At 48.0% G+C, this 23,147-nt stretch overlaps 12 protein-coding genes across 12 annotated transcripts, besides 5 other annotated features; 5 read left to right on the plus strand and 7 right to left on the minus strand.

The window, feature by feature from the left end:
* Positions 1-1,499: 1,499 nt before the first annotated feature.
* Positions 1,500-2,085, minus strand: EKO05_0005104 (uncharacterized protein; the record flags this gene model as incomplete). The annotated part of the gene is made up of 2 exons (XM_038939540.1): positions 1,500-1,823; positions 1,870-2,085. The coding sequence occupies 2 exons, from the start codon at positions 2,083-2,085 to the stop codon at positions 1,500-1,502; spliced, it is 540 nt and encodes a 179-aa protein (XP_038799654.1).
* Positions 2,086-4,122: 2,037 nt separating this feature from the next.
* Positions 4,123-4,156: a mobile genetic element.
* Positions 4,157-4,343: 187 nt separating this feature from the next.
* Positions 4,344-5,148, plus strand: EKO05_0005105 (uncharacterized protein; the record flags this gene model as incomplete). Its single annotated transcript, XM_059636518.1, has 2 exons — positions 4,344-4,484; positions 4,534-5,148. The coding sequence occupies 2 exons, from the start codon at positions 4,344-4,346 to the stop codon at positions 5,146-5,148; spliced, it is 756 nt and encodes a 251-aa protein (XP_059492501.1).
* Positions 5,149-5,864: 716 nt separating this feature from the next.
* On the minus strand, positions 5,865-6,869 carry EKO05_0005106 (uncharacterized protein; the record flags this gene model as incomplete). The annotated part of the gene is made up of 3 exons (XM_038939461.1): positions 5,865-6,313; positions 6,359-6,483; positions 6,622-6,869. 3 exons carry the CDS (start codon positions 6,867-6,869, stop codon positions 5,865-5,867), a joined length of 822 nt encoding a protein of 273 aa, XP_038799656.1.
* Positions 6,870-7,751: 882 nt separating this feature from the next.
* On the plus strand, positions 7,752-8,150 carry EKO05_0005107 (uncharacterized protein; the record flags this gene model as incomplete). The annotated part of the gene is made up of 1 exon (XM_059636519.1): positions 7,752-8,150. The coding sequence occupies one exon, from the start codon at positions 7,752-7,754 to the stop codon at positions 8,148-8,150; it is 399 nt and encodes a 132-aa protein (XP_059492502.1).
* A 539-nt stretch (positions 8,151-8,689) lies between these two features.
* EKO05_0005108 (uncharacterized protein) lies at positions 8,690-8,993 on the minus strand (the record flags this gene model as incomplete). Its single annotated transcript, XM_059636520.1, has 2 exons — positions 8,690-8,941; positions 8,991-8,993. 2 exons carry the CDS (start codon positions 8,991-8,993, stop codon positions 8,690-8,692), a joined length of 255 nt encoding a protein of 84 aa, XP_059492503.1.
* Positions 8,994-9,180: 187 nt separating this feature from the next.
* Positions 9,181-9,354, minus strand: EKO05_0005109 (uncharacterized protein; the record flags this gene model as incomplete). The annotated part of the gene is made up of 2 exons (XM_059636521.1): positions 9,181-9,194; positions 9,258-9,354. The coding sequence occupies 2 exons, from the start codon at positions 9,352-9,354 to the stop codon at positions 9,181-9,183; spliced, it is 111 nt and encodes a 36-aa protein (XP_059492504.1).
* Positions 9,355-9,855: 501 nt separating this feature from the next.
* On the plus strand, positions 9,856-10,463 carry EKO05_0005110 (uncharacterized protein; the record flags this gene model as incomplete). Its single annotated transcript, XM_038939420.2, has 3 exons — positions 9,856-9,927; positions 9,974-10,247; positions 10,306-10,463. 3 exons carry the CDS (start codon positions 9,856-9,858, stop codon positions 10,461-10,463), a joined length of 504 nt encoding a protein of 167 aa, XP_038799658.2.
* Positions 10,464-11,756: 1,293 nt separating this feature from the next.
* EKO05_0005111 (uncharacterized protein) lies at positions 11,757-12,796 on the plus strand (the record flags this gene model as incomplete). The annotated part of the gene is made up of 2 exons (XM_038939229.2): positions 11,757-12,030; positions 12,078-12,796. The coding sequence occupies 2 exons, from the start codon at positions 11,757-11,759 to the stop codon at positions 12,794-12,796; spliced, it is 993 nt and encodes a 330-aa protein (XP_038799659.2).
* A 153-nt stretch (positions 12,797-12,949) lies between these two features.
* Positions 12,950-14,275, plus strand: EKO05_0005112 (uncharacterized protein; the record flags this gene model as incomplete). Its single annotated transcript, XM_059636522.1, has 1 exon — positions 12,950-14,275. One exon carries the CDS (start codon positions 12,950-12,952, stop codon positions 14,273-14,275), a length of 1,326 nt encoding a protein of 441 aa, XP_059492505.1.
* A 692-nt stretch (positions 14,276-14,967) lies between these two features.
* Positions 14,968-15,666, minus strand: EKO05_0005113 (uncharacterized protein; the record flags this gene model as incomplete). Its single annotated transcript, XM_038939249.2, has 3 exons — positions 14,968-15,248; positions 15,300-15,495; positions 15,544-15,666. 3 exons carry the CDS (start codon positions 15,664-15,666, stop codon positions 14,968-14,970), a joined length of 600 nt encoding a protein of 199 aa, XP_038799660.2.
* Positions 15,667-18,618: 2,952 nt separating this feature from the next.
* On the minus strand, positions 18,619-19,530 carry EKO05_0005114 (uncharacterized protein; the record flags this gene model as incomplete). Its single annotated transcript, XM_059636523.1, has 1 exon — positions 18,619-19,530. The coding sequence occupies one exon, from the start codon at positions 19,528-19,530 to the stop codon at positions 18,619-18,621; it is 912 nt and encodes a 303-aa protein (XP_059492506.1).
* A 147-nt stretch (positions 19,531-19,677) lies between these two features.
* Positions 19,678-20,402, minus strand: EKO05_0005115 (uncharacterized protein; the record flags this gene model as incomplete). The annotated part of the gene is made up of 3 exons (XM_038939531.2): positions 19,678-19,973; positions 20,022-20,219; positions 20,267-20,402. The coding sequence occupies 3 exons, from the start codon at positions 20,400-20,402 to the stop codon at positions 19,678-19,680; spliced, it is 630 nt and encodes a 209-aa protein (XP_038799661.2).
* A 2,177-nt stretch (positions 20,403-22,579) lies between these two features.
* Positions 22,580-22,842: a dispersed repeat.
* Positions 22,843-22,890: a tandem repeat.
* Positions 22,891-22,990: a dispersed repeat.
* Positions 22,970-23,147: part of a mobile genetic element that runs on past the window's edge.

Raw genomic sequence — 23,147 nt, forward strand, 5'->3', positions numbered from 1 at the left:
ACAGAACGCTCCCAACCGGACTCACCAGCCACGTAATACTCCGAAGCAGCCACATGAAACGTACTTCTAACGTATCTCGAATAATAAAAGGTCACAAAGACTGAGTAGGATCGCTCTACGCACTGCTGACACTAATTCAACACAAAAACTTGATTTACTCAAGTCTACTAAACGCTCTACTTCGACGGATCTGATTGCACAGGCACAGGCGATATACCAGGAGATACATAAGCACTCAAATCAAGCTGGTTTATAGTACCGCCTTCAACTTATCTTATTTGGTCATTTAATCGATTAATGTGCAGCATTATTAAACTTACTGCTTAAAAGGGGCTAGAAGGGCAAATCATATGCGTTTGAGGCGGTAGCTAAAGCACACAAAACAACCAAGGACGCTGTCACAAAGATGTACCTCCACTCTTCTGTTTATTTTGAACTTGCAGAACAGGGAGGTCCAGGCTATTTGCTTTTAATAGCTGGGATGAAGTCAGAGTAAGTATAGAGACGCCTGATTTTCATTGCTGTCTAACGTTTCGCAGCACAGAAAGTCTTCTAAAAGAGGATATTCAGCTGCTGTGCAATTACTTTAGGGAGTACTTACCAGATCTTGAAAGACGGTCTAGGGCTCTTAATTTTGAAGTAACGGAATACCTTACCAACCAGCTTCTTATCTAAAACATGAACGTGGTAGAAATCGTTCAAAAACGCACCTGCTTAACAAAGCTTGTTTGCTGTTACGTGGATACCAGCTTACTTGTCCAAGATAGCAAGATAATGCCAAAGCTCGCCAGCTTGGGCAGCAGCGAACATCTCAGGCGCACTCGTTCGCAATCACCAGCTAGACCTGGAACCGGAATGGATGTCAGACCACCCTCCAATACTCTGTCTCCTTATCCGCAAGGACCTGTACCTTTCTTTCACAGTCTACAAAGCCAGCATTCACATGTTGCTGCAGAAACCTACACGAATACCGCCAAACGACGGAAAGTCTCCGGAAATGAAGGTTTACATACTCCGGCAGTATGCCCAATCCAAATCCAACGAAACAATGGGAGTACAACTCAAGCAGAGGGCCAGCATTTCTCAACGGAGATCTCCATTCATCCGGAGCAGCAGCACAACCCTCCAACACCTTTCGAAGAGGTAGGCAGTATAGAGCACGGGAGTGTTAGCTCAACTTCCCACGTGGCGCCCCACGGGGACCTTGTACCAATTTCAGAAGAGGTGGAGGAAATACAGGAAAGGAACATTACTCGTTTAGGACTATACAGAGACGAACCAGTGGTAGGCCGGCGGCTTTCAGCATTATGCTCTGGTCCACGATGGTGTATACTTGATGATGCCGACGCCCAGCAATCTTCATTAGTTGACGGCAATTTGCCTCTTCTACCGAACTCGAATGCAGACGCAGATTTCACATCGTACGCGATAGAATTCGTACACACACTAGATGACGACGCTAGACTTGCGTTTGGCCTTCATAATAGTCTACAATACTGCTAAGTGGTCGGCTTCTCTGGTGATGGTAGCTTTGGCCTAGGATGAAGGATCAGATTGATAGGAATGTTGCCGGATATTCTAATGGAGACTTCCTCGTCACCAGAAAGTACCTTCATAGTGTGCGGTCGCAAATTCTCAAATACGTGATAATCGCCGATCTTGATATCGATTTCCTCTTTCGTATTGGTGTCGACCCAGATTGGTGATATGACTCCGACATGGTCTCGTGGGATTATCAGCCGGCCTTTGACTAGGCGTAGCATAACCGGCCATAACTCAGGCTGCAAGCCAACATCCGGTATTGCCTCCCGGGTAGTGACCCACTATGGTTTATCAGGATCTGCTCATCGTGAAGGGCAAGTTACACACCACTTGAGTAAAGTACTCTCGGTTCAGAGCTGTGAATTCAGGGGTCGGCTTGAATAAAAATATCTCTCCCTGCTGCGCTGACACGTTGAGTTCGCCATCGTCCCTAACTTTCATCGAACGTTGAGCTTTGTCATCCTGTTCTCGAATTTTGGTGGCCACTTCTTGAATCCGAGCATTGAAAGATGTAGTGGTCTCCACAGTTCGGTTTAGGTGCATCTTCGGCGGTGGGAGAATGAATGGTGAATGTTATGGCTGATGTGGTAAAGAGTTTTTGGTGCAGTGCGGGGCAATCTACTAAATATATGCATGTGCAAAACTATGCATGTGCAAAATGCGGAAATGTGGGTAAAGTCACGATTAGTACTTGGTTTGAAAAAAAGTGCGCGAGAGTCACAAGTACGTTCTGAGAATGCATGGCGTGTATTGACAAAGAAGCACCGGCACCTGGACTTTCTATCGGTAAGTTACGCTAGTGTGCTTTAAGTTTAGCGTAGGCTGATGCCTCCGCGACGTCTCAAAATTGCCATAGAATCTCATCTCAATCCCAGTTCTCTCTTCTCTGCATCGCTCATCGGTCGCGTAACAGACCCTGCAGCAGTCGTCGATTGGTCACGGGACTCATCTCGACTTCGACTGTTGCTACACCGAACCTCTTCATTTACAGTACGAGTGCCTTAGCCATTGACTGAAATTGAGGTGTTGGATGTGTTAGGATTGTCAGGATTAGAGTTCGTTCGGTAATTCGACATGATTGGCTTGGAGATGGGCCTTTGTGGAGTGAGCGTATGCCTTCTAAGTGAATCATCATCCTTGACTTACTGCTTCTCAGGCCAAGGTTGAGATTAAAACAGAAGCTGATAACATTAGGATCGATTGAGGACGCCCTGATTCGAAATAACTTGTGAGCACGCGTTATGGTGGATGCTCCTGATCTCAAGAATCAGCTTAGAAAAGATCGCAAGCGGGTGATGGGGCCAACAGAGGTGTCGATAGTCTCAAAGGTGTGAAAGGAGGATTGAGCTGAGAGAAATGCGTAGTGAAGAAGAGGTCTTTAAGGAAGGAATAGATGGAGATTGACTAAGGAGCTTTATATCACCTTGTACAGCCTACATGCGCTCCTCTCGTCGCCTACAACCGCGCCTCCTCATGTCGTTACGATCAGCCGTCTGCAGAAGCGGCAAGCAAGTGCCATTTGTTTGGATTACACCAAGATGCACACGTTCTATACCGCCACATTTTCAGCTTCATAGATACCTACCTGTTAGAAAAGCGGACGGATCAGAGGCACCGTACCGTGCATTATTTGTCTAGGCACATCAAACCACAAAGAGTAACGGCGTGCTTTGTTTCGCTGGCGTGACATTGTACAACGCAAGACTGCATGACATCCATACCAGACCCAGATCGCTTTGAGCTTTAGCAAGCAAGATAGTGGCTTCTGTTGGTCTCATAAGTCTTCGCACTGACGTTCACATCTGATCTACGCTCAATCCTACGCTCAATCCTACGCTCAATCCTACGCTCAATCCTACGCTCAATCCTACGCTCGATCCTACGCTCAGCTCCATGCTCAATCTAACGCTAAATCCAATGCTTGATCCAACGCTACACTCTCCGCTCAACGCTCAGCTCTATGTACAACCCTACGCTCAACCTTACGCTCAAAGGCAGATGACAACAAGCGTTTGGAGAGCGGATACGAGGGCGATTTGGAGATTTTTGATCTCTCTGTACTTTGGAGGAGGCCCTTAGTAGGGCGTGTCTGCATTACCTTCATTTCCCACCCGGCCCAGCGAACCAGGGGTTTGAAGAATGCCTACATCCTCATATGTAAAGTCGCGTCGATTCGGCTGACACTGGACGGATCACCGTGCATATTGTTCTTGGCGGTAGATGAGTCATCTGGGACCTGCGACGAGAGAGCCAATCGCCATCAGCATTGGCTCGTTTCATCGCGTCGCACGGGTCTATGAGTTACCCCGCGTCTGGCGTTGGCGCCCTTGTGCCCGCTTGCATGCCTCGTTGTACGTATTTCTAAGACTCGATTGGTTTAGACTGGATGATCTGTGATCGCGACGGTGTAGGCATTTTGAAACATTTGCCAACAAGTTGCGGCGAAGTTGCGCATGCAGTCGTGATGGGAGGAACCGTCGAAAGACGCGCAAAGTAATAAGTGGCAGTTGAAGAGTGTAGCTGCGAACGCGCAACCAATGTGGAGGCCCAGGAGGCTGGCTCGGCGCAACGTCGGCACCCAAGCATGGTTGAGCTCTTAGCGTTGGTCGGCTCAGCTGCGTCCTGCTATCTATGCCTTTAACTCATCTCCGGTCTCTCCCTCAAGCCGTTTCAGACGTCCATTTTTGCTTCATTTTATTCTTAAACCTCTGTTCTGTCGTCCACGGCCACATAAAAACCGTTACGAACGTCTATTAAGAAGGACGAGCAGATAAAGATCCCAAACGCCCCGAAAAGCCCCAATGGACAGGCAGGCGTCATCTGGCGGACACGGAACTCTCGAAATCCGTGATGTGACGAAAGTTCTAGAACAAAATCAGATTCCATGTTGTGTTGTTGGCGTGTCCGCACTCATGTTCTACGGCGTACCGCGAGTGCGAGATGTTTGAGTCCTAGATCGCATTACAAAAAGTGAACCTAACGTTTGAACAGAAGTGGGAGATCTGTATACCAACTGAAAAGGTGAAGGAGGCAGTTGACATATTACGGAAGCGCAACGAATACATCCAAACGAATGAGAAGCGGATTCCTCAGCCCATGTCGCTCGCGCATACGTATACGTGGTTTCGAGGCAATATGTTAAACTTCGAATTTTGCTTAGTACCCTCTACGCACGCACGAATACCGGTCTACAGAAGCGTTGTATGCAGAAGCCCAAATGGGGTTCCGTATGCACCGCTGGAGGAGTTGGTACAGAGCTACTTGGACACGCACGACCTGGTTTCTCTTTGCGATATTGTTGATGGAGCAAATCTCAGTTATGAATGGGGGCAGATACACCTAAATCTGAATGGAACAACTGACGTGGAATGGGCACAGCAACGTAATGCAGAATTGATGGGAGGCGAGGGAATGTTTGATCCGTCTCTGCTTGGCAGCGTGTTCCCGACAGCTCAGGTTGAAAAGACCTCGCTGTGGCGGAAGACCACGGAAGATAAGAAGCAGAGGTTAGAACAGATGATGGTGCCGCAAGACTTGTTTGAGACACGGTTTATGCTGAAAGGATCATCACCCGAACCATGGAGAGAACAGCGCCACTCATCTTAGAAATCTCTGGAGAATCGAAGCCCTAATGTCAGACGTAAACTATTTCATTCTGCTCACCTGCACTTCCCAACGTTGGCAGCCGTTTACGGTCCTCACAGGTTGTGTTGCAACAGCACAGTTACACACAACAACATCACCCCAGTGCACATCTTATTACTTCCAACACAGTACATGGTTTCTTCGGTTATGCAATTCGTAGCTGCCACTTGAGCACGAACCCTTTTTTACGTACATCGCGTCCCTATCAGCATCATAACTAATAACACCATCACTTCCTCTGCCAAACATCTTGGCGGTTTCCATTAGTAGATGATTCGAAAGGTATTCCATTGCCATTGTGCGAATGTTCTTGCGCTACGACATGTTTATATACTATTTACATCTCACTAACCGTTACTCGTTCCACCATTCCTAGAAGCAGAACAATAGTAACTCTACATTCCCTTGCTTCACGCAACTTGATCCTATGCGGTCTTCGCCTTTGGAACACTGTTGCCAATGTCAAGATCTGGCTTTAATGTAACAATTCTGTTGGAGTCATTCAACTGTATGTATGGGGGAGAATTTGAGGATTGTGTGAGGTTTGTATTGCAGAAACCATGGAAGTTTATTGGGTGAGTGACCGTAAACAGCGCTAGTTCCAGATAGGCATCGATCCATCACCAAAGGTGAGTTGCAACTGCAGAGAAAGAGAGACCCTAAACAGTGACAGATTCCTACAAAGGCGCCCACTGCCATTCGCCTTTAACTAATCTCCTGTATCGCCTATACGTTTCGTCCCAAACCCAATCAGCGCCGGATGCTTCTGGTTGGGAAGATTGCTGCTGAACAGGTGCCGACTGGCCTTCGGCCAGTCCAAGCTTCTGTCTCATCCACTCAATGAAGGCTTTATTTCCTGAGTTCATCTCTGCATACTTATCTAGAAACGCCAGGCGATATGCTTTATCAATATGACTATTGTACTGAGGCATCTCCATTTGATACTGGCTGATGAGAAAGACCAGATCTTGGTAATCGTTTGTGTTCGTTTTCCCGCGTGTGATGAAAGCATGAAATTTTCCTCGCAAGAGATACAAGGTATTCACCACTCTGGCATTGAAACCATTTGGTAGTGTAATAACCTCAGAAGTGTTGTTGTTGATGTCCGTAGGACTGTTCAAATGACCTAGGCTATTAGCTTAAGTCACCCTTACAACACTGCATCACCTACCGCTTATGATTACGTCGACCTGAACAGCAAGGTTTGGTGTGTCTTTATAACCTTGATCATAAGACATTCCGGTTTGGACAAACAGATTAACAGCTGTTTGACCATAAGTTTGAGGAAAACAAATCCTGTCCATTGCTTAGTGTATATGCTACAACCCACGTGCAAGAAGATCGCCGTGATAAACCAAAGTACTTCTCTATGCAGAGGAGGTATAATGGCGAAAAGACAATTTCTTCTGCCTGAAGTTGAATGTAAGCACGTACCGAGGCATTTGCAACAGCGTCTTCCTAAACAACTCCATGGTAGTTGCAACAGCAATATCAACGTCTTGTGTCTCTCGGGAGCCGCCCCTTAGTCGGACAGTCCAGCCTCCTAGGAAAGCGTACGGTATATTTGCGTTTCGACAAATTTGTGCAAGATGGTTTGCTGCTAAGAACAAATGATTAGAGGTAGGTTGCCGTGATGCATAGTAAAGTTCGCCAAATCGATTGGTATCGTATACTTCTGCCATTTGAGCAGAAAAGAGACAGAGAGATGAGAAGTAGTTTAGCTATCATATGTTTAAGTACGTGATGGTCTATTTGTACTCGCTGAATCTGGAATCAGGTAGCAACACCTTTCTATGCGTGCATGCAACACCAGTTCCTCAGGCGACCTCGGTAATGCTAGGCGCAGCGGACGGTGAGCCGATCGAAGTCGGACCCCGAATCCAATATGGGATCGGGCCAGCTGCAAGAACGCCACCTTGACGCACTGATACCGTTCACCCAATGAGCGACGCTCACGAAGGTGGCCGTGCATATGATGCAGCTGCCAAGATCCTTAGACAGACGGATCAGATCAGGAAGGTGATAGCGAAGGCTGGAATTTACGAGGGAGTTTTGGAAGAGTAAGCCATTGATACTCTCTGTTGCGTGGCGCTAACCTTGCTATAGCACAGCAGCAGTACTTACCAATCCGTTACAAGTAAGTGCGCGCCGTAGCGCTCATGAGTTCCCGCTATTGTAAGAGCTATTTACTTGTCGTGACGGGCCTGCATTAGTCTGTGCTTGCTTAGCTGTTTCGGCCAGCTACTGAGCCCTACGCTCAACCCTACGCTCAACCCTACGCTCAACCCTACGCTCAACCCTACCACTCAACCCTACCGCTCAACCCTACCACTTAAATCTACGCTCAATCCAACGCTTCAGTCTACGCTCAACCCTACGCTCAACTCTACCACTTAAATCTACCACTTAAATCTACGCTCAATCCAACGCTTCACTCTACGCTCAACCCTACGCTCAACTCTACCACTTAAATCTACCACTTAAATCTACGCTCAATCCAACGCTTTACCCAATACTCAACCTGACGCTTAATCCTACGCTTAACTTTACGCTCGAATCACACCATGCCTGCTCGACGGAAGGATGTACGAAATGGATTTCGAGATGTTGACTCAGCCTGGGGACAACTCAAAGAAACAGAAAAGGATCTGTTGTATTCACTATTCCTGTCTAAGGTGCAATCTAAGCGCCACGCAAAAGTAATTGCCAATAGAGAGAAAACAGCGCAAAGCAAATATGGACGAAAATATAACCACTTCCTCAACAAGGTGGATGAGGCTTATTACGAGCTGTGTATAGTCGCTTTCTCAAGAGTTCAGGTTGATTCTACGAAGGAGGATGTTCTTATGGGTTTGGCTACAAAAACTAGAGAAAAGAGTGGTAACATACATCCTCGCATTCGATCGTTCTTTACAAACTTAAGGAAACCTAAAGCTGTATGGGCTCCTCAAGAGTCCAGTTAAGGATCAGCAGGTATATCTGAATCATGGTACGAGTTCACACACGCTGAGCTAGAAGGAACGGTTAGCATGTTTGGTGAAGCTATGGCGAAGAGAATCAAAAAAGTGCAGATGGACCAAGACTAGAAAGCAGTGACAATGCACTTTCCCAAAAAGCCAACACCAGAATTCTCTTGTTTTTTAAAGCTGGAGATTTCCGAAGGATACCTAAAAGAGCTCGCGATGGAACTTTTCAAAATTGAGGTGAGTTGGGTACAAAATGCTTTCCAAGTCATTCACGAGAATGGGATGGTGCAGAAAATGCCTGAATTCACGCACAAAGGCGCCTTAGATGAGGACATCGCGGTAGTATTTGACCCTGAGATAGGTAGTGCGATCACTGAATGTGTACTACGACAAAGGGAATTAGCAGAAGGAAAGAGCCGAACAGGATGTGTCTCAATGATCTTTGCGAAAGGTGAAGGAACACTCATTTTAGCATTAGGCGTAGAAAGAGGTGTTCAGATTCAGAGTAAGCTGTATACTAAGAATAATACATAATGCTATCCCACTCTGAATTGTCCTCCTGCGATGTACAAACTCATGCCTGAGCTGACCGTCAAAGAACCATCACGCCAGCTGGAGAGAGAAGTCAAATGCTCCTTTCCATCGCTGTCCTTCTCAATGACCGTGACATCGCTGTCTTTCCACTGCACTTCTTTGCCACTTCCTTTTACCCAACTAACGCCGTTCACTTTTACATTTGAAAAATCTGTGTTCGCATCGAGAGGTTTTACATTATCGGGATTGAAAGCCTGATAATAACAGTTAGAGTGAGGATTGTATATCTTAAGAAAGACTTACCATCAAGTTGAGCTGTCTGACGAAAACTAGGTATATTCGTAATGCGCCAGGTGAAGCTGGCGTCTCTCGAGTTCGCGCGGTCGCGTGCCTTGACTTGAGATTTTGTGTGTTTGCTGATAATGGAGATCACAGCAGAGATCGCGCTATGTACGTGTCTAGGATGTGCTGCTGAAGGTGAAGTTCACAAGCTTTAAAGGCTGAGGGCTGTAGAACGAGGTTAGTGGGGTCGTGGAGCAATGTGATTTGTCGCAAGCGTCAGGCACTCACGCCTTTGGGCCGTAACGTAGACCCTGAGGATAAGGGTATCGCAGTGTATTAAGTAACTATGCTGGTGTTGAAAAGGTTGTCCGCCTGTCTGGTGCATATGAGAATACCAGACGGGATCGTGGTGTTTTGTTGGCCATCTACTTCCGAAAACACTGATCCGCCTTCTGAAAGCCCCGCGCTGTCACGTGAGCAAACTTGCAGCCTTAGAAAGTTACCCCGCACTGTCACGTGAACATATAATGAAGCCAAGCGTAGGGTTGAGCGTAGAATTAAGCATAGGGATGGGCGTAAGTGCAGCCGGGCGGAACAGTAAGAAGTCTAAGCCACGGCGCACCTTGCATGCGCTCAAATCGATATACGGCTAGGCATGGAGTTTGATGCGCATACACACTTGTGGATCACAGGATGCATGAGCTTACGGAACCACTCCAACCTTTACCCCCACCCCCCCTTCCAACGAGTCTTTTATGAGATGGGAAAGCGGAAAGCCTTAGAGCGGGCCAACGCTTGGCTGGCTGATGTGCATGACATATATCATCCTCCACAAGGCTAGACGTTCTCCAGATCACCGACGGTCTTTCAAAAGTTGACTTCTTGCATGAGGTTGTCGTCTTCTGATAAACTCAAAGGCACAATGACCCAAGCTTCTGCGTCTGTTACAATGGCGAAAGTATGTATGCGTATCCCTGGTGCGCTCAGATCTAACTATCAGATAGAGACAAAAAGTGCTCATGCCCACTATTGAGGGTTACTCGTCGAATTGGGACCGTACACGATTGAGTGAAGAGATCCGGCACAGGACGGAAACAGAAGAAGACGAGAAACTTTTCAGCTGTCTTGAATGGCTTCGATCATACATCACAACTTGTTTTACGAATACCACACCTAGAACCCCAGCTACGAAGCAACTACCTGTGTCTAGCGAGGAAGTCGCAGGAAAGCACATAGCCCTGCAAGCTGCTTGGAAAATATCGGTCCTCCGCCCAGGTCGTAGGTTGCTTCCGTTCAACTCGCAATGCTAGTGATCCTGGAAGCTAATGTCGCATAGAGAATGGAAAGTACCTATGTAGTCAGTGCAGTGGTTCATTTAGCTGCGTAGATCTCTACATTTTCCACCCAGCAAAACGCCACGAGGCAGAGACGCCGTCTGGTCTCCTCATCCCGCACTACAAATTAAGCGACTCTAAGGAAAACACAGCACACTGAACAACCATACCAAGGGACAATATTGTTGATCTTTACTTCCCTACGACTCTACTACATAGGGCTACTTCTTTGACTGCTTCTTATAAGATAATTGTGAAAGAGTCTTGACTAGGCTACTCTAGTTAATTTGCGGCATACAAAAAGACCTTGCAAACAGTAAAGGCTAATGATGCAATCCTCTACAACGACATTAACGCAATTCTATCTATTAAGTCTTTGTTTATGACCATCAAAGGTGTTCTCTGCTAGGGAGTGCTTGTTCTTACCAAGTCTGACACAATTAGACTCCTGCAAGGTGTGAGTCTTAGTGCGCTCCTTGTACATGAGCGCATTATGAGGCAGGTGGAATTATACTCTAGGCGATTATGCTTATAATGAGGCATTGTTGATGCAATGAAGGCGCATTTTCTTGCCGTGTCCTATCTACTCAGGCTTCCTACCTGAAGAGATACTAGATGAATCCGAAATTCAAAAATTAGAAGGGGCCGAAGAGCTTTTACTCAAGCAATGCTCTCTGCTTGTTGAGTCCCAGGCTCACCTAGTTTCGAATCTGTAGACCAACTTCTAATGCCATCAAGTCTCTCTTACACTGCTGGATTTTTGACATGTCGCGTCCTGTCTTTTGTATGCGCGGACATCCACCGATAGCAAAGGCTATTATAGTCCTTCACCTGCTTGTAACAATCTACACATCAATAAAACAGGTGGCAGCCGCTTCGTCAGACCTCTGTGGCACCGCAAGAGCAGACCATCACGCTCTCCCTGACCCTGCGCCCTCTGTGGCGTAGTGAGATCGAGAGAAAAGGACGCTCTCTGTGCTCTCCCCTTGGGACGACATTCCCAATTGCGACGTTGCTGCCCACACTAAGTGCAAGCATCACAACCACCTCCATCACCTATACTGTCAGTCCTAGAGGCGCAGTACAAGCTGAAATGAGATCCGAGCCGAACGATTGTTAAAGCTACTAAAAGTAGCGTGGGATCGGCGAGGCGCACACTCATGATACGTAGAGGAGAGAGGGGGCGCTTCCTCTAGCAGGAAATGACATTAATTACTTGATCTAGATGGTAGTACTTGACAAATGACGGAACGAAACAAAGGAGAGTAAACTTTACGTGGCACGCGATGATTTACATGCTGACGTGGAATAGACATTGTGGGTGTTATCGCGCGTTCACGTGAGGTAGAGATTATCGTTCGTTGCCACTAACATGCTGATGTTGTGCTGAGTCAGACTCCTTAGCCTGCGCTTTGGTCGCGCATTCGCCGCTTGTACCCTCCTTGTTCTCGACATGTCCTCTCACCATGCACTTTCGGCCACAGTCACTTCTTCTATTTACGACATATCGCGTCTTACAAAAGCCTGCGCATGCAACCTCATTCGTGCGATCAAACTGCTATCCTTCACGCGACTACAAACGATGGCATTTCCGTCTCGGTTGGACATACTCAATTCTAAGCCCATAGGAAATGGACTAAGCAGCGTTCGCAATTCATTCAATTCTCTATGTAAGGAGCAAGGGATACCGGCTTCTTTGTCTGCTTTAGATTGGATTGCGATTGAAGGTACCTCGACTTGAACACGTCAACATCCACTTCTAACGCGCGCTAAGATGTTCAAAACCTATCGCTTGCTCTTATCTCAGCTCTTCAAATCCATCCTGCTGCCCGCCTCCTACCCTCTAAGACCGGGGGCAAACACCTTTTTAGCAATCTCTCGAAGCTCAACTCTGCGATTAGCTCCGACGACTTTGACCTAGAACGGGTAAGACCATTGTGGAACGCAGTCCTAAAGAACGAATCCGACGATATCATTTGGAGCCAAGCCGAAACCGCCGTCACCGAATCGACGCCCCCACCACGCCCTGTCTCGTCCTTCCAACAAACACCCCTATCCATCAACACGGGCAGCTTCGCGAATTCGACCGAGCACCGTAAACACGTAGATGGTGTGCTAAAGGAGGAGCTGGGACAACTGTACGTTGGCGTACCTGGTTATTTCAAGGCGTTCTTCGGAGACGTGCCAGGTCTAGAATCGGCGGCACAAGCTGTGCTTGACAAGTGCCAGGAAGGAGAGAGTCCGCTCTATCAGGAGGAGAGCGGCTGGCAAGGTTGGCCTGAAGGGGCGAGGGAAGGGGAGGTGTTAAGCTGGTTTGCACCGCTTACAGAGCAGCTCTTGGATTTTGCAGAAGAGCATCGGCCGGGCCCCAGGATTCGACGCAGAACCGTAGCACGACCTCATCAGCCCTTGCAGGGTTCCACGGCCGATCGAAAGCTGGACATCAGCTTCGTAGACGATGAGAGCGCTGGTGTCAACTCCAAATATCACTAGTCACGCATTCTCGTGCCGGGAGAGCTCAAGAGCAACGCGTTAGCCGACAAAGCGTCTAAAGCGTGGCTCAACCTGGGCCGGTATGCGAGGGAGGTGCTTGCCGCTCAAGACAGCCGCCGCTTCGTTCTTGGCTTCACGCTGTGTGGATCGCTTATGCGGCTGTGGAGCTTCAATCGACTGGGGGGCATCGCCTCCGAGCAGTTCGACATCAACGAAGACGGTCTGCAGTTTGTGTCTGCAGTGCTGGGGTTTCTCTGGATAGGCGAGGAGCAGCTGGGCTTCGATCCGACCATCATCACAGCCGGGGACAAGCGGTACATCGAGATCGAGCGGGACGACGGCAAAGAGCGCCTCGTCATCAACAAGATGATAAAGCGAGTAGCTTGTGTCGCCGGTCGTGCAACGACTTGCTGGAGAGTGCATCGGGCAGACAAGCCCAGCACTTCGCTCGTAGTCAAAGACTCCTGGCAGTACCCGGAGCGCGAAGAAGAGGGCGAAATGCTACGCGAAGCAACCGAGAAGGATGTGGTGAACGTTGCAAGGTACTTCCACCACGAGACGGTCCGTGTCGGTGGTCAAGATGACAACATCCGCACCAATGTACGCAGAGGCCTAGACATAACGAAAGCAGAAAACTACACAATAAAAAAGCCAATGCCGCCGCCAAGCACGACTGGGCGGCGGGCTTCACGAAAAGATAGAAGCAGTAGTCTCGCTGGGCGGAAGCGATCCTCAAGCTACACGGATGCACCACTGCCACATAGCAAGCGCACTTGCTCGAGCTCTCCGACGAAACCGGCCATTGCGAACCGCATCCATCGACGTGTCATTGTGCGTGACTACGGGAAGCCCATCTACAAATCAAGCTCCCGGACCAGCCTACTTGCCGCACTGGAGGGCTGTATCGAGGGTTACGAGTCCCTACACACGCAGGCGGGCATGCTTCAACGCGACATCTCACCGAATAACCTGCTGGTGAACGAAGAGGACAACTCGTCATGGCCCGCCTTCCTGATCGACCTTGACCTTGCAATCAAGGAGCAGCGCGAGCAAGCTTCGGGAGCGCGTGGGAAGACCGGCACGCGAGCTTTCATGGCCATTGGAGTGCTCTTTGATGACGAACAGCACTTGTTCATGCACGATCTCGAATCGTTTTTCTGGGTGCTCTTTTGGATCTGCATTCACTATGACGGACAGCAGGAGAGGATCGTTCCACGATTTGACAAATGGAACTATCTTGACGCTGAAGAACTAGCTGATTCGAAAAAAGGAGTTGTGGTTGATGAGCGAGACTTTCTCAAGACAGCGCAGACGAACTTCACGCCATATTATCAGTCGCTGATATCTTGTGTCAATAAGCTTCGAAGAAAAGTATTTCCCAACGGCGAGAGATGGAGGGATCCTAGCCCGCAGCTGTACCTTGATATGAAAGGGATCCTCCGCGCAGCTCGGAATGAGCTAGAAGAATTAGAAGGATGAAGCTGCATTAGTACTCTTGTAGTAGTGTAAAAGCTACGCAAGGCTGGATGTAAAGCGTGTGCTAATTTAAGTAGCACCTGGCTTGTCACTAAGTGTACAACGGAGCTCGAATATCGAATTTTGGTGGGTGTGTAGTTCATTCTCGATGACAAACAGCGTCACGCTGCGCAGCCACAATTATGCTTCGCCGCTCCGCCAAAAGCACATTAACCCAGCTGCTCTTCGCAGACTCAATGCGACGTGTATGGGTGGATGGAATCGGAGGAGTGCTGGTTACATTATTGCAAAGCTACTGTACTGAAAGGCCGGTCTGGCATATCTGCTACGACTGGTATGTTTGGCTCATGTATGGCTCTCGACAGCTGCAGAGGATATCGCACAGACCGTGCAATGCGGTGCTGTCACGGGTTCCAAAGGCGAAATGGAGAGAAAAATGCCCCACGAATACAGGGCGGTAGCCCAGCAAGACAGATAGCGGTGCTGGGGTGAGAACGAAAGATGGAGGTGGTTGAGTCGAAGGACGAGCGAGGGGGGACTAAAGCGGCGAGGCGCCAAGCGAACGTCCATTTCCTGCTTCAGTAATTAACCCCCGTTTCTGAATGCAGCTCCACCTTCACACACATACCCACTGATATAAAATCAAGTTTGTCCTCGCATCGTTAAGCATCTTCCTTCCAAATACATTATTAACACTAGCCCTCCCAAGTTACAAGTGCTCTCTTTTTCTCGCGTCGCGTACAGCTTACAGGCTTCACTCCTTCGTCTCTTTCCCTCTTCACTCCTCTTAAAATACCTCTTTCTTGTTGACATCTCTGAGTAGGATCCTTTGTTTTGCTGAAATCAATTCTTAAGTCATCTTTCAACCCTTCCAATCGTTTCACGATGTGTTCAATGCAATTCGCCGTCTCCTGCGCGCGTTCCTTTAGCTGAGTAAGGTGCAATTCAAGCTGAGTAAGAAACAGCAGCACCCTCTCTTTCGCAACACTCAGTTAATCAGAGTCTAAAATTATTCATGAAGACATACCAAGCTTAGGATTTAGGACTGAATCTGCTATATGACATGACTGGCCTCTCATACGCTCCTTGTCTTCTTCGTCATCTTGGATATACTTTTTGTTTTCTGGTGGTGACTCCAAAGTGTGAGAAGCTGATTGAACTGAATGCGGGTCATCCTCTATTACAACTGCTTCATTTGACTCGTTGGAATCAATTGCAGGGAGCTAGTATACTCAGCAATAGATCACATTCATCAGCATCGATATACATACCATGTCTTGGTATAGCGTCGGATCTTCGATAGTATCTTGAGAACTCATCTTGACGCAGCAGAGGCGTTTTATAGGGTTGGAACGAGATGATGTTTGAGGAAATGGAGAAGTGGTTGACTCCATAAGATCAAGGTAGGAGACCCCTTTATATACCGCTTTTCGCTACTCAGCTAATGTCCACCAAACCTGTACCTCACCGCTGCAGATTTCAGAGAGGTGATGGGCATGTGGCCTTTCATCCGAGCTTATCTGTGCCATGCGATAACGCACGCTACTCAGGGATGTCACGTCAGCCCCTTTTTTTCCTTTCTTGGACAAACTCCACGTAGTAGTAGATCTCTCGTGACCACGTACGGTTCCTCCTTGTTAGTTTCTCATCACTCACTGATGCAGGAACAATTCATTCCTCTATGGACTGAGAATACTTTGCCAGTCAGTGACTGCTGTGTCCTTGTGTATAATAAATTTTACAAGGCTATCTGACATTAGAAAGTATGTCACTCAGGCGATTGACCATATCATCTGTCTTTAGCAGCAATCAATGGATGCGCCAGCTGCGGCATGATCAGACATGGCCGATCATGATGCTGCCGGCGCTCCAATCTGGCGATAGGTAAGCCAGTTACGTTCCTAGTTCGCTCTACGTCCGGGTCTTGCAGGATACAGTGTGTTCCACACTTCATCAAAGATCGTAAGAGACGTGTCAAGCCTGCATAAGCACTCGGCGGAGGAGCTCTCTTCCTAGAGGGTGTGGTAGATCAGGCGCAACGTAAGTGGAGCACCGCAATACACTGCACAGCCTATCCCGTTCGCACATGCGATACGCCTGTTGGTGCTGGGCTTCGAACAATTACAGAGAGCGTGCTCGCCATGTGAGGCAAAACGATTCCCTGAATCCAGTATATTAGTAGGTGTCTTCTTGTGCAGATGCTGCACATATACTTCTCTTCGATATGACCTTTGTCCTTATCAGCTTTGCAATTTGCTTTACGTTTGGACTCGTGCTGAGCGTTGTGCTCATATATCACGATGTGAAGTCTCACAAACCGAACGGGATAAACGAGAATTTGGGACACCCCTATTTCTGGGAGAGAGTCCTGGCTACTCTTCTCAGCGCTTGCCAGGCCGGTTTATCAGTTGCTGGTATAACTGCAATTGTCTTTGCGGTTCGCTCCAAAGACGACATGTACTGGGTCGACATGGCTGTACGATGTAACCTTCAACTTCTCACCGGCACCAATGTATGAAGATCCATAGAAGCTCTTGGGACTTGCTGATTTATGGGATAACTAGCTGGCCCGAACCCTACGTGTTTTGATGTTTCCCCACTGGGCTATGTGGGTGGCATATCTCATCGCCCTTTTGACGGCGCCGAGTTTTGTTTATCCTTCCAGGTAAGAGATGCGATTTAAAGTTTCCTGTTTCTCTAACCAAGACAGGGGCAACAATTGCTGTTTTGCTTACGATTCAGGACCACTTTATCTCCTTGCAGTGGTGTCATTCTTATCCTCAGCAATTTCATGCGGACGGCTAGAAGACCATGAGACGGCAGGATCGGAACAAGACCGCTCGGGATATAAGCGATTGTTAATGGTGTTTATCGTCACAAACGCAATTGCGGCGTCATTCCAGCTGTGTGGAGCGATCCTCATTTACAGTATATCGCTCGCCGAGAGCAAGGTAGACACCAGCCTTCACCAGGGAGTCTTTCTGGTATGTCTTGATCATCGTTTTGTGCAATATAACTGCGGATAGGCCTGTACAGCGACACAGTTGCTGTGTCCTCTTGGTTTCTGCTTAGCTGGGATCAAACGCCGAATCATCGAACCTCTCAAAGCTCTAACGCGCAAATTACAGTCGCCTGAAATAGGTGATAGGAGTATTGAGGGGTGCAGTGAGGTTAGAAAGCCTATAGAACGTGGCAAGTTTGGCACCAATGCCGGCACGGGGGTTGAGAATGGTTTTGGAAGACCCCAACGCAATTCGATGGAAGGATACTACTGCAGGTCTGTGAGCTCTGAGCCATGTGTACTGAGAATGGCGATTTTGAATGAAGTCAGAATAGAGGTTTCATCACTTATACAGCAAGACGGTGAGATAGTCATGCGAATAATAAGTAGGAATGTTATAATTAAACTTATCTGCTCGTTCATCTGATCAACGCCGCTTTGGTACAACTAATTCGGGTTACTGATAATTTTGAAATCATACAAAAAATCCCCAAACATAATGTGATACAATGTGTGTTTGACCTAATTCAACTTTTGCTGTTGAACCTAACTTACGTTCATATGCAAATAACAACAGCTATGACAGACTAAACTGTACGTAATCCATTTCAACTCCAAAGTAATAGACATACTGTGTGCGGCACAATTTTTGCGATACCCCTCTAAGTTAATCTGACTAACAGTTGTCCTTTTAGCGGAAACAAGCCTCATGCGCCACAGGGCAGCCTTTAAGTTACTACTACTGTCGCAAGCCCTACCGGTACATCGTCCTTATCCAAGCTAGGAAAACGAACAGCATTACTCATTCGCTTGCTGCAGATCATCCTTCCTCCTCGCTAACCTATATGAGTGGTACGCCTGGTGGCGATCTCAACTATACCAGATATTTTTTCCGCAGTTACGAAGGTGGCCTACGCCTGTATTGGAAGCTGTCTAATCGCAAGTAGAGGCAAAGCGACATCTTCTGCTTACTAATCGGCACTGTTTGTTTGTCTCGCTACCGCATCAATTTTATCTTAGGCACTCTCACGCAAGCAAATAGAGACCCACAAAAACTCGGGATTTGAGCGGAGAGACGAAGAACATGTGCGGTTGTTGCATACCTTCGTCTTTGCAAACGCGAGACTTAGAAGCGACGCAACGCTAATGTGACAGCTGAACCAAGCAAAACAGTCTTGAATGGCAAAAGTTGAGTGTGAGATAAGAAGCCATTCTGCTATACATACAAGTGCACCTTTGCCACTGTCTCTGCGCACAAAGAAGATGCCTTTCACCGAGCTCTTAAAGGTTCGCTCAAATTCCCCACAGCCGTCAAGCCCCTAATCAAACCATTTCCACAATTTCGTTACCGGTTCCTCTTGTGTAACATGTAGTAACGCAATTTTACTGCGCCCGGTGACCGACTTGGAAAGCGTTTACACACCTCCTTCCATTCCATACTCTGCTTATCCTTTAATGACAGCAAAAGCTCTTCGTCTGACTCTAGCCAGTGCTTGTGCGTTCGTCGGCTGTATACTTCTGTGCCTTGATCACCATCCTTGCCCTCTTCGTCCCAGCCGTCTTCTGAGTGGTCCGTTCCATGACTAGCAGCATCGCTGTAGGAACTGCTCATCCACTCCGTATTCAACCTTCCGCGACTGAATAAGTCTAGGGCACTATTGTTACACCGATAACCTAGCAATACCCACAAATCCGACAATAGCTGGGTCATGCAGATAACTTTGCCTTGTTTGCCAAAGAACCTATGACCTAAAGCTACCAGGTCAAGAGATGGATTTGAGACGCAATAACAGACAGTTGCTGCCACGATCGACGATCCATTTGGGATAGCGCAGATTGTGAGATCGGTTATCTTACAAGACATGTCGAGGCTGAGTCTATAGTTAATGTTGGTTTCATCGCAAGCCGTTGTGCCTGGAGGAGATGATTGTGGGGAACAAGATCGAAGACCCCTATCGATCCTGGGCCGTCCAGGCATTGGTTTTTGTCGTGGCTGGTTCGGTCTTACTTGTTGCTGTGCCCTCACAGGTACCTTATTGTAGTACAGTGGTCTGAGAGCAGTGTTTGATAACCCGCGTTTCCTCTTGGGTGCCCGGTCCCTGTCCTCATACTGTGGAGGTTTCGCTGGAGGGATGCCAAATCCCTCCCTGTTGTGGCCAAGTTCGTCCTCAAAGCTTTCCCCAACTTTGTCAAGACTATCTTGTTGATTCACCTCACGCCAGTCGGCATCCCGAACGACATCTTGTTCACCTTCCATCCCTTCAAAAGAAGAGATGGATCTTCTTGACTGCAGTAGTTTATCGATTATTCCCTGCACATCTGCATTATGGTCATCTTCTTTATCGTGGAGATCGCTTGGAGGCAGGACTAGATATGTGGCACCATCGTCTTTACGGCCAGCGGCTCAAGGGCTAGGAATAGAACAGGAAGCTTGGCCGCTAAGAGTTAGTAAAGACGTTGATTTAAGCTTAGAAACAGGCTCAAGCATAGGGCTCTGTGGCTGTCGCTCAGACAGCCTTTGCCGCTTGGCTGGATAGGCGTCTTCTGGCTCTGTCTCCAAAGTAACGTCCGTCGCTGCTGCTGGGGTGACTATTGTTGCACCAATAACTAAAGAATGACGCGACCTCTCACTTGTTGTGGATGGTCTGTTTTTCACGCCAATGGTACCAAAGAACGTCCGGTCCTCCGCCAGTAATCCGCCTTAGACAGTGTCAACGTGGCCCTGTTGAGTGATTTAGTGGTACTCACTATAACAAGAACTTTCTATATCCCCTGCAGGGAAAGCGTGCTTCATAGCTGCGTCAAGATCACCGCGCTGGCTGACATGGTCTCCTTCGTTGCCGGCAGTCAGGTCGTGATTGTTCTCCTGATGGTCAGAGGCCTTATTAATAGGCTGAATATGCGCAGCACTGTCGCGTTCTTCAACCATGTCAATTGGATGAAAGTCTATGCCCGTTAGCGAAATCAGCACCACAGCCTGCCTAAATACTTACCTTGACTGCTTCTGTCAAGCAACCCGTTTGTAGCTGCATCCGATGTCGCAACGCGTGTGGCGTAACCCGTTCCTCCCTCTTCAAGTAATTCACAGCCAAACTGGTAGTGACGGTCGCCAGACGCGACATCGTTCATGCTTTTGCCATGGCCTGCTCCAAACAGATCGCAAATTTCTGAGTTCATCTCAATAGGGCCCGTTGCCTGGGATTGTAGTGTCTGTTAAGGGATGGCGTGAAGATCGCCCTCGGTATCTGCACACGAGTCAGTCTGGTTTGAGTCGCTCGCATGACTGAAGAGCAAACAAGACCTTGAAGTAGCAATCCTAGATTGTACGTCGCTTCCTCTGTACAATTTCTACGAAGAGTGTGCCCCGTAACCTTAGCCTTTGTCTTAGCCTGAGATTTTGTACGCTTCAGTAGCGTAGGGTCGTAATGTTTGAACTGAGATGAAGTAGTCTGAGGAACTGAAGTAAAAGTAGCCATTGTAAGATTGTGATGGAATCTGATGGACTCTGGCTAAGGAAACAGTGCCGTATCCAGGAGTTTAAATAGAAAACAATTCACCGAGCTAACAACTTCTCTAGGGGAGAAGACATCTAGGTAATGACGGTAAATCGATCGTAGTGCCCATCCTCGGTGTCTCCGACGCGACCCTTGTTATTTAGCTATATCCTACTTTTGACCTGACCATTGCTGCGGAAGCTACCAAGGGTACGCATGACTCTCTAAGCGCCACCCTGAGTTTTCTTTTAAGCTTACTGAGAAAGAGCCCTCGATCGCCAGCTATTTCTTCGATCACCAGATCATCAGCTGCAGCATATGCTAGAAGAGATCCAATCCCGGCGTCTCAGACAAGGTGGAGCACCCTGTGCAGAAGTCACGAGGTCCATGCGGTATGCAAGTGCTTTGCCGCGTAATACCGCTGGGTCTAGCCCCAGAGGAACCCGTGAGACCAGAGAGTGGCCGTGGTATCTGTTCGACTGGAGAAATTGGGCTGACGACGCCGGGAAACCAGAATTGAGACACAAGTATGGAAGCTATTCACCGGGCAGCGCTCTCCCTTCGGCCAAAACGGTAGCAGAGAAGGCTCTGCCAATCCCTCACAGGTCATACTAACGCCAACGCCAACGCCGCCCAAGACAACAAGTGCTTGACTGCGTCATCGCTGACAGTGCTAGCTCTAGCAAAGCGCGGATAACTGAGTCTGGATTGGCGAGCGTATTCCGCAGAAGAACTGAAGGGGGGAAGAGGTGATGCCGGGTGACCAGAGCTGAGACATAGACGCCATTGATCGGAAAGTGTGTCTTTCAGGCTAGAGCAGGATGTGGGCACTTGCTACGCTAACAGAAACACCGAATCGCCAGCTGGCTGTCTTCTGACCTTTGCCCCTTGCTCGTTGCACTGCAACACTGCAAAACTACAGGTACTGCAGACACGCTATGCGTGGCGAAGTATTGGAAGACCCCAAGCGCGAGACTAGCGCCTCATGCGAGTGAACGACTGCATATAAGAGAGAGAAGCCGTACGGGAATGACGCATACTAAGAGAGCAGATTGGAGGCCGTAATCCACTAAAGGAGCAAGATGCAGGAGGCGGAGTGACTAGAGGTCAGACTACGGCATAAAAGATTATGCAGTCTGTTCTGACTAAGTTATGCCTGATAAAGTGCGTTGCAGAAGCACCAACGCCCTGGCGATGCTGAAGAAAAGCGAGGGCAAACAGGCTAAGCAGTCAGCATTGTGAGGGGCTAGACCGTGCGACGGGCGAGCATCCCTCCTTCGACCGCAGATGTGTTTCGGGTATAGCCAGCGTGGAAATTGGGGACAGAACTTAGGAACAGGCAATTAGAGAGGCTTCCTGCTCGTATATTCGTCACTGTTGCGTTGCGGGTAGAAGTTCAGAGATGCGTGAACTGCCGGGCCCAGCGTGTGCGAAGGCTGGAGTGGCTAGCCTCTACCAGGACCGAAGGAATCCGAAAAAGGAGGCAGACGGAGAGAAAGCTGGGCACGGTAGCAAGGCGGTTTGATTCTTCTAAGCAGGCAGCTAAGTTTGAGAAAAGTGCCACATGAAGGATGGTTGAGTCGGGTGAGGAGGGGCCGGCGACTGGGCGCAGACAAGGGGTCGCGGATAAAAGGGATGAGAATAGAGAGCAATGGGTGAAAGAAAAGGATGGAAAAGACTATGGAGGGAGGACTTTTATGACAGACAATGGAGGTTGATTCCCTGTTCGGGCGTAGCGCATAAGCCGTACGCGAGGCCCGGATTACCCAAACAGGGTGCCTCTATTTCCTAATGCAAGCTTGCCGTCTGCTTTATTACTCTTATAATACTTCTACGTCTACTATAGCTTATACCTACACTAGTTATTATACTTATTAGTAACAGCTATAGCGCTAGTTAGTTTAGAGTTAATAACAGCGTTAATAGCGTTATTAATAGAGCTACCTGCTGCTAGCTTTAGGCACTATAGAGGTAGCTCCTTAGGCTTATACATAGCCTAAATCTACAGAAAGCTAGTATAGCATCTAGCTAGCAGCTTAGTTTTATCTACCTATACTTTCTTATAGTATAATTTATAGTATAGGTAGAGTAGTATAGTAGTATAGTAGTATAGTAGTATAGTAACTTAGTAAGCTTACTATAGTATTTGTTTAGCTTATTCTAGCTAGCGCGTATATTAATTAGTAGGTAGTTTTTAGGTGCGTTGTACGCTTTATAGTTAACGTACCCCACAGGCGAGCCGCTTAACAGGCGAGCCGCTCACTTTTGCCAAGCCCCTACCAAACTCCACCCTATTATAGCCCAAAACAACCTAGTTTAGTGCTACAAAGTGCAGTATGGCCTGTAATACTATTTAGAAACTACTTCTACCTCTTTCTAA

The sequence above is a fragment of the Ascochyta rabiei genome, chromosome 7, assembly GCF_004011695.2.
Source record: "Ascochyta rabiei chromosome 7, complete sequence".
NCBI classification, from domain to species: domain Eukaryota; kingdom Fungi; phylum Ascomycota; class Dothideomycetes; order Pleosporales; family Didymellaceae; genus Ascochyta; species Ascochyta rabiei.